At 42.2% G+C, this 14,225-nt stretch overlaps 1 protein-coding gene across 2 annotated transcripts in view; it reads right to left on the bottom strand.

Moving 5' to 3' along the window:
• CDYL (chromodomain Y like) overlaps nucleotides 1-9,055 on the bottom strand; it is a 144,124-nt gene extending 135,069 nt beyond the window's left edge. For both annotated transcript variants that reach the window (XM_045841758.1, XM_045841759.1), the window contains exon 1: nucleotides 8,634-9,055. In XM_045841758.1, the coding sequence (XP_045697714.1) occupies nucleotides 8,634-8,657 (24 nt within the window). In that variant the 5' untranslated portion in view covers nucleotides 8,658-9,055. The remainder of the gene's footprint in view (nucleotides 1-8,633) is intronic.
• Between the last annotated feature and the right edge of the window lie 5,170 nt (nucleotides 9,056-14,225).

Raw genomic sequence — 14,225 nt, 5'->3', positions numbered from 1 at the left:
GTTGTTGAAATTAAAAAAAAATAATAATCAATGGATGAGCTAAACAGCATATTAGCAACAGGTCATTACTAAACCAGAAGTTAGGTCCAACAAATAACCAAAATCCAAACAAAGCAAATACAAGGAGATAGAAATGAGAGGGTAAGAGACAGATGACAGAATAAGATCTAATTAATACCGGGTTGGCTAAAAAGTCTGTTGCATTTTTTCCATAAAGTAAAAAATACATTTCTCATTTTCACCAATAACTTTATTGATTTGGATATTTTGAGCATGCCAGCTATCTCCCACTATTGACTTTTAGTGGGTAGAGGACAGGGGTGCTGCTGACATCTTCCAATGCATAAGGCAGCCCCACAGCAAAGAACTATTTGACCAAAATGTCAATAGTACCAAGAAACTTTGGAAACCACTTCTGACATGTTCGATCAGCCACAGTACCTTCTCCATATGCTGCACAAATCTTTATTTTTGTGTTTCAGTTGCATTTTCACCTTTCTTGAAATAATAAAGCATAATACTCCAAATATGTTGCATTATCTTCTTCCATCTTCAATGTTAAAATGGCTGCACAAAAATTCACCAATTTCTGGGTTTTTTTTTTAAGTGCACACTGATATGACAGCTGTCACAATACAGTCTAACAGAATTGTTTCAAGTGAAGTTAAAGACAACTAGGCACTACTATAGCATCATTCAGAAAAAATGTAACAGATTATTGGGTTGGACTTTTTGGCCAACCCAATAAATGGCGACTTGGAATTCCATAAGACTACAGAAGAGCAGCAGTATTTGATAAAATGGCCTATAAATTTTTAGAACTAATAAGGCACAAATACACAAAAGAAGCATAACATATACCAAGCTTATTAATAAACTAACAATGTCTACAAATGTAAAATTAGAGAACACCAAAGTCAAAGAGAAAATCTCAAAAGCAACCAGAGAGAGAAGACAGACTTCACACAAAGTAACTAACCTAGAATGACAACAACCTCCTCAAGAATTAATGGGGAAGCCAAAAGACAATGGAATAATATCTTCAAAATGTTGAAAGAAATAACCGACTCAGCCCTGGCTGGTGTAGCTCAATAGATTGAGTGCTGGGCTGCAAACCAAAGGGTATCCAGTTCAATTCCCAGTCAGGGCACATGTCTGGGTTGCAAGCCAGGTCCTCAGTAGGGGGCACACATTTCCCTCCCTCTCTTTCTCCTTCCTTTCCCCTCTATCTAAAAATAAATAAATAACATATAATCTTAAACAACAACAACAACAACAATTCACTGGCTTTATTTGGAACTGGTTCTATTTTTCAAAAATAAGAGCAAAATATATTTTTAGATAATCAAAAACGAACAGACCTTTCCATCCATAACCTTCACTAAAGAAATCTCTAAAGAGATATAGTAGTCAAGAAAGAAAAAAAAAATCACCCCACAAGAAAGTTCTATAATATGACTGATGATTGAAGACAGTGGTAAAGATGCATGTAAATCTAAACAAATATTGTCTGCGTGGAATACTAACATTTTTATTTTGTAAGGTTTTTTGCACGGACAATAATAAACATTGGAAGATTATAGCATGTAAGTTTATGGGTGGATCAGAGTTAAAGGATTTTAAGGTCCTTGCATTGTGAGAGGTGTAGCTCAAACAATGATTAACTTCAGACTTTATATATATATATTTTGAAGAATAGCCACTTAAAGACTGGAAATACCATATAACTTCCAAACCCAGTCACTGAAGTTTTAATATGGTTTTACTTTAGGTTTTGGCTGAAGCAGAGCTGAGTTTAGCACACACACACAAAAAAGTCAAAGTTATTTAAGTCTAGCGCGAAGGTGTCAAGAACACTTCTAATACTTGTTCGGGTCACAGATCCCTTTGAGAAACAGGCGAGAGCTGTTGGTCCTCTCCCTCAGAAAAATGGTCATATGCACTTGTACAAATTTTCATACAAACACAAAAGACCTATCCTCTAAGTTCCCAGAAATAAAGAATTCCCAAGGCAAAAGGTGAAGATAGTTAAGTCTATGTGGGAAAGGGTTTTAGAAGCTCTGTCCATCCTAGTGTTAAAACCTTATATGAAATGTAAGAGAAACGCCACAGGGCATAATGTTTCAGGAAGGAGGAACCTGGAAGTAAGGAGTCAAGAATGGAGTCATTCCTGTAATTTACTCTTTCACTAAAATGGAATTCAACAATTATATAACTATTACAGTATCTGAACTGGGGAAAATAATCACCAGAAAAAAATACTAGTTTTAAAGATTGGAAGCACCAATCTTACAACCTGGTGGACAAGTATGCCACATAATGAAGAAAGAAAACAGAAATTACAACAGTTAACTACCTAGTGTTTTTATTTTTACTGATTGATTTGAGAGAGGAAGGGGGAGAGAAGAAGGGGGGGAGGGAGAGAGAAAGAGAGAAACATGGATTTGTCGTTCCACTTACTTATGCATTCATTGGTTGATTCTTATATGTGCCCTGACTAGGGAATCCAACCATGTAACCTTGGCATATCAAGATGATGCTCTAACCAACTGAACTGCCCAGCTAGGGCCATACCTAGTGTTTTTAATACTCCCTTCCTTGCAATGACTCAATTACTAACCAGCAATGGTCAAAAGGGCTACAAAAAGAACTAGTCTGGTGCACTTAAAGCACCTCTTCTGCAAAAGTTGATCCCAATCCCTCCTGACCTCAACTTGTAGCCTCACTGTCAGAAATACAGACCACTGCAATCCAAAGACTCCTATATCTACCTGCATTCCAAAAAGAAGCTTATTGGAACATAGATTCCTGTCTCCATTCAAACACTGGAAACACAATTTCATGGTCTGACCCAAAGAATCTGTATTTTAAAAGTATCCTAAACAATACTGTTGCACCTGCAAAAACACAGTACACAACTATTACTCCTCATTCACAAAAATTTGACTAATACTGGCTTTGTATACCACAGATAATCAAAACTGTGAATCAGAAAGCTGTAAATAAAGTATTTTCTATGTACCATGAATATATTCAATGGTTAAAATCATTAAAGAGCAAAAGGAAAAACTCAATAAGTATTAGCACAAGAACAGAAAGATTTATTCTAGTACACAAGAATTGAAAGCAAATTCAAAGGAAAAACACAGGAGATGTATCTACACCACTGTTTAGGCAAATGAATAATATTCTCAACAGTTCACATTTAAGATAGTGTGTTAATTTTCAAAATATACACACATTTGAAATAAGTAAGGGATGGTCCAAGATGGAGGTATAAGCAGAAATGCTTCGCTTCCTCACACAACCAAAAGAAGGAAAAGATCCAATTTAAAAACACAGAACAACCAGAATTGTCAGAAAAACATTTGCATAGAAGTCCAACAACCAGGGAATTGAAGAAACATTCAGCCAGAGATGTGCCAAGACAAAGAAATATGGCACAAATGAAAGAACAGATCAAAGCTCCAGAAAAAGAACTAAGCGATGAGGAGATAGCCAACCTGTCTAATGCAGAGTTCAAAACACCAGTAATCAGGATGCTCACAGAATTGGTTGAGCTCAGTTGCAAAATGAAGGAAGAAATGAAGGCTACACAAAGTGAAATAAAGGAAAATATACAGGGAACCAACAGCAAAGGGAAGGAAACTGGGACTCAGATCAACTGTTTGGAACAAAAGGAAAAAGTAAGCATCCAATGGGAACAGAATGAAGAAACAAGAGTTTTTTAAAAATGAGGGGAGGCTCAGGAGTCTGTGGGACAACTAAACATTCCAACATCCAGAATCATGGGAGTGCCGTAAGGAGAAGGAGAAGAGCAAGATATTGAAATCCTATTTAAACAAGTAACCAAGAAAAACTTCCCCAATATGGTGTAGGTAATAGACTTCCAGGAAGTCCAGGAAGCCCAGAGTCCCAAAGAAACTGGACCCAAGGAGGAGCACACCCAGGTACATCATAATCAAGTTATGCAAGATTAAAAATGAGAGAATCTTAAAAGTAGCAAGAGAAAAGGAGACAGTTCCCTACAAAGGAGTTCCCATAAGACTATCAGTTGATTTCTCAAAAGAAACCTTGCAGTCAAGAAGGGGCTGGAAAGAAGTATTCCAAGTCATAAAAGGCAAGGACCTACATTCAAGATGACTCTATCCAGCAAAGTTATCATTTAGAATGGAAGTGCTTCCCAGATAAGGTCAAGTTAAAGGAGTTCACCACCACCAAACTCTTATTGTATGAAATGTTAAAATGACTTATCTAGGAAACAGAAGATCAAAAACTATGAAAAGGAAAATGATAACAAACCCATAGCTATCAACAACTGAACATAAAAAACAAACAAAAACTAAGCAAACAACTAGAACAGGAACAGAATCACAGAAATGGAGATCACGTGGAGAGTTATCAGTGGGGAGGGAGAGGGGGACAATAGGGGGGGAAAGTTGCAGGGAGTAAGAAGCAGAATAGGTAGGCACAAAATAGTCAGGGGGAAGTTGAAACATGGACATGAATTGTGGGGGGGGTAGTGCTGGAGGGTGAGGGGGGCAGTATAAGGAAGAGGGAGATAAAGGGGAGAAAAAAATTGGGACAATTGTAATAGCATAATCAATAAAATATACTTGAAAAATAAAAAATAAAATTAAAAAAATACACACATATTTGACTTTATTGCCCCTCAATCAACTTCAGAAGTCAAATAACTCTCTTCATTTTCTAATTCCGGTGATCTCAATCTTTTAAGAGCCAGCTACACCACACACAACAGACACTGGTTTATCTCAACCAGTTGTCTCCAGATCCCCAGGTCTCCCGATTTTGTGACTTCCATTTAAACTACATGTACAGATTTTAGTTATAACTGTGTTTTTGGTCAATATACATAAAACCCTTGTGGTACACAGGACAGAGGAGTAATCTCATCCCAAGGTAAAGAGATTCAAAAGACTTCCCTTTCCCCCAAATTCTGATTATTCTTCCAATCAACGTTAAGACATTTTTATAAGCCTGGTACAATTTCAGTTTTAAAAGCTTACTTCTATGTATAGGATATTTTCTCAAAAGGTCAAGAATAGATCACTGAAATCTTGCTGAAATATAAATTAGCTATCATAGTAGTTCTCAAGGGAAAACCCCATATCCACTGAGAAAAAAGGAATAAGGATAGACAAATAAGGAGAATGCTTCTTCCATATTATTACAGGGTTAATTTCTTATTCAATCAACATACTGAAGGGAAGAGTGGAACCTAGCACTACTGGCTCTAAATCTAGAGGTGGACTTGGAGCACAAGGTCTTTAATTCCTTCACATTTCCCTTCCGTAAGCCCCACCTCCAAAGTAAACTTCAGCTCCAGAACAGATCCTCTAAAGCAGAAGTACCAAATGAAGACCTGGAGGCCAAATCTAGCCCACTGACTGCTTTTGTAGGACTCATAAACTAAGAATGGTTTTTACAATTTTAAGCAATTTTTTAAAAGGGGATATTTCATGACATATAAAAATTATATGAAACTTGAATTTTAATGTCCATAAACAGTATATTGAAACACAGGACTCATTCATTTAGGTATTGTTTACGACCACAGAGGTGAGTAGTTACAAGAACTGCATGGCTGGCAAGGTCTAAAACATTAACTATCTGGCCCTTTACATCAAGTTTGTGGAGTTCTGACCTAAAGGATGTTTGTCTTTTTATGAAAGCTATCAGGTTCTTACCAAGAGTGAGTCAAAAATCTGTCTTCCCTGGTATAGTTGATGATGATGCAGAAAATAAATCTACTGTATCCATCAATTAACAGTAGCTCGTCAAACTTTGGAAGGCTGACAGGCTGATGTTTCACCCCATCCTGTCTAGGCTCTGATCCCTTATTTTTTATTCACAAGGAATAATTACAATAACCATTTAAGCACTTACTAAGGACCTATTACCATATACCAGGCAACATCCTAAGTGTTGGAGATCTCATTTCTTTTCAGGTGAGAAAACAATGGCTTAGCAATCAGGTAACTAACTTGCCCGAGTTCACATAGCTACTGCAGATCCCTGCTCTTACCAATACCATATAGCTTCAAAAAGCAAGACTTTGAAATTCTCCTTTTGTCAATGTATCTCTCTGGAATTACAGAGTCTCAGGCCAAACATGAAACTTCTATTTCAATTTAGGCAGAATTGGACAAAACTACTACTAATGTCTCATGACTGGCTACTAAAGTACTTCAGTGCTTTTCCCACCCTTGTCAGCTGGTAGTGTTCATTTACAAATGTGTATCATTTCTGCCTCACAAATAATACTGTCCTGATTAAAAAATATACAACTCTGTATTTTTAGAAAACAAAACCAGGCCTCAGGGATGCATGTTAGATCAGTTCAAGTAATAACCATCACTTACTGAGTGTTCACTATGGGAACACTCAGTAAGCATGAGGGGCATGCTTTACATATTTTTTCATCTAAACTTCACAGGTCTATGAGATAAGCATTGATTCTAATTATACAGATGAGTAAACTAAGCCTTCAAGGTTAATTTACCCGAAGTGACAGGGTCAAGATTCAATAACTATGTTCTCTGACTCCAAATTCAGGCTCTCAATCACTATGCAGAACTTTCAAATATCGACTTTCATTCATAATATAGTCATACGGTTACCTACAAGGAAAAAACGTACCAAAATTACCCTGATGCTGTCCACCACATTATTTACTATCACTTCAGCTATACCCCTGTAACTTTTTTCCAAAACTAAAACAAAACCCACAATCATAAGTTCAGTTGTGTGGGTGTGTCATTCCTTTGCAATGTACTTATTTCTTCCCCAATAGATGCTTTTTGAGGGTATCAAACCATTCTCATACCTCCTCCCCCACCCCCCCACACTCCCAATGAAACCAGCATATCACAGGCATTCAATAAACATGCTAAATGAACAGAAACTTTGTACAAAATTTGACGTATACAGGAATTCTGCCAGGAAAGTAGTGAGTAGAAAATACAGAAGCAGCAAAGAAAGCATTAAGTGTAATTCCTTACACTGTAGTAGTAAATGTATTGTTTTCAGGATCTTTTTCATATACACAAGATACAACTTACGTATAAGGTGCTACCCTCACCCAAACACTAGAGGAATGAATTAACTGATTATGCATGTTTAATCACAGAAATGAAGAGTATTAAAAATAATCTAATGGAGAAACTAAAACCCCTCACATCCTCATACTGTGTACTTTCCCAGTTGTATGTCTTAGCCTGGAGGACCTTCTGCATTTTAGCCTCTACTTCTGGGCCTTCCCCGTACATAACACTTTCCTTCCTAGAAGGGAACAAGGAGTGTTTTTTTCCCTTTACCCACTCAAATGATACAAGGTAGTATCTTGAACACAGTAGGGCATTGCTATTGAATAAAATGGCTTAATAGAAGGGAACACTTTCAGCACCAGCTAAGGTACATTGACCACATACAATTTAAGAGGAGGCAACGACCTAACCATTACTTCTACAGAAGGCAGCCTCCTCCTAACAACTTTTGCAAATACGTGATTTAAACAACAACAACAACAACAACAAAAAGTTGTCAGAAGGCTATCTTTGTTGGCAATAGAGCTCCATACTGTGCCAACAGCAATATGCCCACAACAGAAGGTACCTCAAAGGGCTCACCTGGTACTTATTAAGGGTTCATTCACAAGGGCCACGGTGCTCTACTTGCTATAGATGCTTACACACCACACACTTAGGTCCCTAAATACATCATAAAGGTGAATCTAAAGAGTATCCAGAAGTTTTAAGTCCCTTATGAAGATGTATTTATAAACTTATGAAACAGAAGAATCATTTATCTAAAAGAACAGAAAGCCTTCCAAGCTTCTCTACTCCCAGGGAGTATACTTTGAAATACATCAAGAAGTTACATTGAGGCATACAAAACATGTCTAAAGATCCAGACTGATAACTCCAAAACTTGAAGTTGAAGCTGGCAAAACCACTGCCCATAACTAAGAGAGTTCTGATTGTGCCCCTTCTTACTTTTAACTCTGCGGCGCAAATGAATGATAGCGTATCAGCGTTAAATTTAAATTTCCTGACTCTGGCCACAATGCTAACCTAATTAAAGCATGTGGTCAATGTTTAGCATTTTCGGTGCGATATTTTGCATCGCTTTGGCTAGCAGCAGAGCCGAGACAGTTGCACTCTTCCTCTTGCTCCTCCCTCCCCCCAAAGCCGGAGGCAAAACCCTCTCCAAAATGCTTTATTAAATGGACAGGAAAAACACCCCCGCACGGCCCACAGACCCCAAGCGGTAAGGGGGGCTTCACAACCATCAATCTCGCCAAGAACACTTTGGGCTCAGTCTGAGCGAGTCACTCGTGCGAGTGCTACTTCCCCACAGCCGGGACCCCCTCCCCACTCCCAGGGGCCCGACAACTCCGGGGAGGCCCCCCGCCCGACGGGCCCCGGAGGCAGCGTGGCTCGGGCTCCCCTCACACACAGTTCCCGTCCAGCAAACTGCGGCCGCGGAGGGGGAGGGGGCGAGGCGGACGCCGGCGGCAAAGCCGGGCCGTCGGACTAGACAAGGTCCGGACTGGGTAGGGGCGGCGGGGCGAGGGCTGCCCGAGGGTCCGGGAGGGGGAGGGGAGGTACCTCGTACAGCTCCTCGGAAGCCATGGTGGGCAGTGGAGTTGCGGGCAGGCGGGAGGGGCAGGGTTGGGGCGAGGCGCCGCCGCCGCTGGGCGGCCAACACTTTGTTTCAGTTGGGTCCCTGCGTGGCCTGCGCTTCCTGCTCCTACTCCCGGCCCCGGGAGCTCAGCACCGAGGAGCCTTTCACACTCACTGCCAGTGCGGCCGGCGGCCGCGGCGGGGTTGTGCGCAGGAGCAGCTGCGCAACGCGCCCTCCGCGCCCCGCGCTCACTCCCCGGCGGGCCGGCTCCGGCTCGGGCTCATCGTGCCCCGCCGCGGGGCCGGGCCGGGCTGGGGCGGGTTTGGCGGCAGTGCACGGTGGCGAGGTTGACTCCGTGGCTCCCCCTCTCCGGTGTAGTGCAAAAATCTTCCTACTTGCGACCAAAAAAAACCTGCCCTGGCTACTGAGCATGCTCAGTGCGGTCCGGCGGCGGAGCCGCACTCCCGCGCTCCGGGTTTTCGGACTGCCCACGCAGGATAGGCGGTGAGGGCGGCTGGGCGGGGCGCCTGAGAGGAGCAGTGGGCTAAGCTCTCGGCAGAGGTGGGAGGGTGGCCGCGGGGAGCAAACAGGCAGGAAGGGGTGTGGCTAGGGACCGGTGGGCGGAGTCCTGGCGAGACATGGGCGGGGCCATAAGAGCGATGGGCGGGGCTCCGACATCCTCAAGTACCCTCCCCGGAGGTCGGACCCTGTGGGGGCATCGCCCACCAGCTCGCCTCGACGTGGGTGCCGGTTGCCGGGGCCCGGCGCCCACTGGGGCAGGCATCTGCAGGCCCAAAGTTGAGCAGGGGACCGTGGGGTCCAGCTGGCCCGTGTCGGGAGCCCACTGCCTCGACGGCAGCGGCCGAGCCGGCAAATGCATGGCTTCCCTACTGGAAAGCACAGAACTCCCGCCTCCTCGCACCGGCCGTGGTCAACGGTACCGGGCCAGACCTGCCTGCAAAGGTCTGGCAGCGTGGCCAGGTGGAACCCACCCTCCCGCCCTAGCACGTGCCCGCCTCCCCCGCGGCTGCCGCCAAGACCCGGAGCCTGGACTACACGCCCCGCGGTGTGGCCCGGCGCGCTCCGGGCACGCTCGCTCGGCTTCAGGCCGGAGGTGGGAGCCCGGGGAGGGAGCCGGCACCAGCGAGGGCGGCGCGAAGGCGCGGCTGCCCCACTCAGCCCGCAGCTTCCCCCAACTCCTGGCCTCCTAGTTCCTCAAGGAGCTACCACCTCCTCCAAAGAGGAGATGGGAGGAGGGGTCGGATTCTGGACTCCAGGGAGGTCTGGGTTCCAAAGGAAGGAAACTGTCAATGGTGGTTCTCTTTGAGGGGAACGGTGCGGACAACTACCCGACAGTCAGTCCCGCTCAGAACATCGATGAGCCTGCCCTTACTCCACTTCACGGGGGAACTAGGCAAAGTAGGAACGGCCCTCATGCCTAGCTTCCAGGGCACACCTGCTAGGAGAATGGACGTTTCCCCATCCGTGCGGAAAGAGAAAAGAGCTTCCTGGCCCGACTCTCCCAAACAGCCGGCAACTCCAAAGCTTCCTGCTGAATTCAGCGGAACTTCTCCACGAGGCACGGCAGAGACAGTTTTACACATTTCCTCCCACCGCCTACACCTGGAAACCACCATCAAATCCTACATTTCTCCCACTACATCCTCCTCTCTAGCCACCTAGCTCTAGTTCCTGACGACCTCCTAGTCACCAGGCTCCTCCCACCAGTTTTCTTCCTAAAACCCAATTCGACTGTGCCCCGAATATACAGTTAATAACCACAAGGCTTTTTACGGACTCCGCTGGGTTTCCTGCCCTCCCCACGCCCAGAAACGAGCCCAGCGCTTGGTCGTAAGTCACTTTAAGTCGAGTCACCATTCTCTTCATGCAATTCCCTCTGGCTAGGAATGCCCTCTTAAAACCTTAAACTCCAACTCTAACGTCGCCTCAAAATAAAAGTACTCCAGGGCAAAATTAGTTACTTCCTCTCCAGGGGCTCCTGAAGCACTCAGTCTGCTCCATTGCAGTACTTGTGTTTTAACTGTTTTGTCCACTTTCCTCTCCCACTTCCATTTGAAGACTACGACCTCTCAGATCTCATTTTCACAGTTGACTCTCCAGCCCCTGGCATCATTTCCTACATAGAAAATAAGTTTTTGTTCAATAAATTGGAAGGAACTCCAGTGCTCAAAATAAAGCCCCATAGGCATACATCCAATTCCCATTATCAGATGCTTTAACAACAGTATCACAAGTCTCCACCTCCTTTGTTAAGTTTCTCTCAAGTTCTGCCTCTTTCTCTGATGGTCCACTCAATTCTCTCTGCTTCCTTCAAACATTACCACTTCTATCCTCTCATTTAATTTCATTATTTGTTGCATTTGACTATTGTCCCTCTAGGCACACCAATTCATCAATATAAGTTGTAAGCTTTTGAAGGTAAAGACTATCTGCCAACTCAGTGCACACTACTAAAAAAAAAAAGGTGCTCAAATACTCGCAGAAGATGGCTAAAAATCACACAGGCGTGATAAAATGTAAATAATAAAGGGATCTTCAATCTAAAATGAACAGACACATCTCACATATAAACCTATGTACAATAATAGACTGATAAAGATATAAAAATAAACATTTATTCTTTTTCTCATGGCAATGGTAAGTACAGAACTTGTTCAGCATTCACAAGCTGCTCCACTGTGTGCTTAATGGGCTGTAATGTTAAATATATTGCCTCTAAAGTCTCCGATACTACCACGTTACCCACAGAAGGGAGGAAGAAAACAAGTGTATAAAGACATCCACAACAGCCATACTTATTGAGTACATCTGAGATACATACAATCCTGGGGTAAGTTGACTTTCTTCATTGTGGGGGAAGGTATTACAACCTAAAAACGTAAATACAAAGGGCCAGTTTACATGAATCTTTACTCCTGATGACCTGGCTTATTTATGATCCTATGATTGTTCATCAACATTAAAAGAGTGTCCACAGGGTAGACAAAGTGGAAGTAAACTATTCTCCTAAGCCCACCTCCAGCTAGCTACGTCTCTCCTCCAACAATTACTTGGTTTCCATTTTAATTAAAAACATTAACAGAGGAGACTGGTACTAAGCTACCCAGCTAGTTACTGAAATATTGATCAAGTCTTCAACTGTCCACTTTGTTCCTCTCATCTGCCCTCCACCTGAACAACCCACTGGTTTATTGAACGCTTATTTTGCTAATGTTTATATTTACCTCATTAATTCAATTTGTCTTACTTTTAAGCAAAATCTGCTTTCTTCTCTCACTTTTTATATAAACATTTCATCAATGCTCATAATAGAATTATGTTTAGTATTATTTAATACTTTCAATTTACACCACCTTTTATGAAATAGTGGTTTTATAGTAGTTACCATGACCACATGTGTGGGTGCTATGAAAGTACCTTTGCAGTAAATTGAGAATAAAATGAAATCAAGATAGATATTTGCATTGTACCAAAAATACATGAAACATAGTAGTATTTGCTAGTAAAATATACAAATCATAAAAATTACCAAAGCAGTAAATAAGCAAGGTGATGTAAACAAGCAATTAAAATTCTACACATCTAGGAGCAATAAACTTCAACTCTTACCTGATGTGAACCAGTGGCGGAGACCAATATAAACCAGTTTACTCCTTTTTAAAATTTATCTGAACACTTGGTAATTGACAATCAGTACCACTCAAAACAAGACTTTCCAAATCTTGAGTCAAAGCTGTTTCCAACTTGGCAGAACAACGGACTATATCTTAAATGTGAAGTTCTCCCTTTTTCCCATTCAGCAGCCCAACCAGTCACTTCTTCCACTCTCCCAAAAATCTGCATTTCATCTACATTTGAATTCCAAAGCTCGGGAGAGGAGCTGGGGGATGGGACTGGAAAGACAAAAGGAGCCCAAATCTAGCAACTACTACTCTCAGAGCCAAAGACATTTTGAGGTTCAATGGCTATGAAAAAACTAATAGTGATTTTCTTCATCAATTTTGCACCCCAAAAGCATAATCTATTTTGGCTGCCTTATCCAGATCCCAAAATTTAACTGTAGTTTTTATGAAGAAGTGACCTAAGATCATTTGTTTGTGCACACTGTGGCCAAAGAGAAATTAAATATGATTGTTGTTGTAGAATATCCACTGCACAAAACTTGGAGCAATTCCTATCTCAATCACCTACTCAAAAGAAAGTAAGAAAATGTCAAGCCTAAGAAGCAAAAGAGAGACACTTAGAGAACCAGTCATAAAATGAATTCAGATGCTAGAGCCTTTCCTGAACTTGATGCCAACCAACTTTTCCTTACTTGAAAGCTTAAATTAAATATCAGTACCCTTTTCTTTTCTGGACAACCATCAACCTCTGATTACTAGTTTGGGCTGCTGCTTTCTCCCCTGGCCAAATAGTCCATTTCCCCATTTCAACTGGCAGCCGTTCCCTGCCTGCATCCATCTTGGACTCAGCTGTTCTCTCTTTTGTGTAGAAGCTGGTACCTAATCCAGCTGCAACACTGTCGTTTCCTAGCCAAATGCCACCATTTATTTAGTCTCTTTGCCCTAGTGATAGCAATTCTGAGACTTCTTCACAATTGGTTCCAACAATTTCCTCTTAGGCTGAGATTCCACCATTGCCCAAACTTCATCTATTTACAATTAAGGATAATTTTTTCTAACTAGATTTATGTTTAACTGCAGTTCTTTTTCTGTTTAGCTAGTGGTGATTCTACTAAAAGAATCTTTGTAATATGTATTGGTTGTGTTTTCTTTTGATTGATATAACTGATCAAGATGAAGGAAGTTTTTCATTTGCAACTTTGTATATTTCCCCCCTTCTGAAAAAAAGAAAACAACCAAAAGTCATAAAAAGTAAACATCCTCAAGGTACTGCTGTGATGCCCTGGGTGACTTTACACCAGGGCAGTAATTAATTCATTTTGGATTCCAGGGAAAAATATTTAATGTAAATATCCCTTGAGTATTGTGATGGGCACTTACGTTTGTGACTCTCAATCAGTTTCTGGCCTCTATGAGAGAAGGAAGGGAAGGGAAGGGACGAGAAGAAGAGGAAAGGGAAGACGAAGGAAGGGAAGGGGAGGAGAGGGGAGGGAAAGGGGAGGAAGAATAGGAATGAGAATTATTGATAAGAGAGAGATAAAAGAGAGTAACTAGGCAGAAGATGAACATGGACCATCCGGCTGGTAAGGAAAATAATAACACCAGGTCCACCAAGACCAGAGCAGGTTGGGGTTAAAAATAAGAATAAATGAAGCCCTGGCAGAGTTGCTCAGTAGGTTGCAGTTTCAATCACTAGCTGAGGGGATAGCAGGCCTCAGCCAGTGATTGCATGGATAAGTGGAGCAACAAGTCTCTCTCTCTGTCTCTTCCCTCCACCCCACCTTTCTATCCTCATATGACCAATTTAAAAAATTATTTTAAAGAACAAATAAATCTGAAAATAAAGCTATGGTCACACAAGCACATGGAAACACGAACTGGGGCTTGATGTTTTAATCCCTAGTATTGTCTTGTGTAGAGGTCCTGCTGGAC

Source organism: Phyllostomus hastatus, unplaced genomic scaffold, assembly GCF_019186645.2.
Source record: "Phyllostomus hastatus isolate PE091 unplaced genomic scaffold, TTU_PhHast_1.1 phas_contig_37, whole genome shotgun sequence".
Taxonomy (NCBI): Eukaryota; Metazoa; Chordata; class Mammalia; order Chiroptera; family Phyllostomidae; genus Phyllostomus; species Phyllostomus hastatus.
This window is presented reverse-complemented; position numbering and strand designations above follow the sequence as displayed.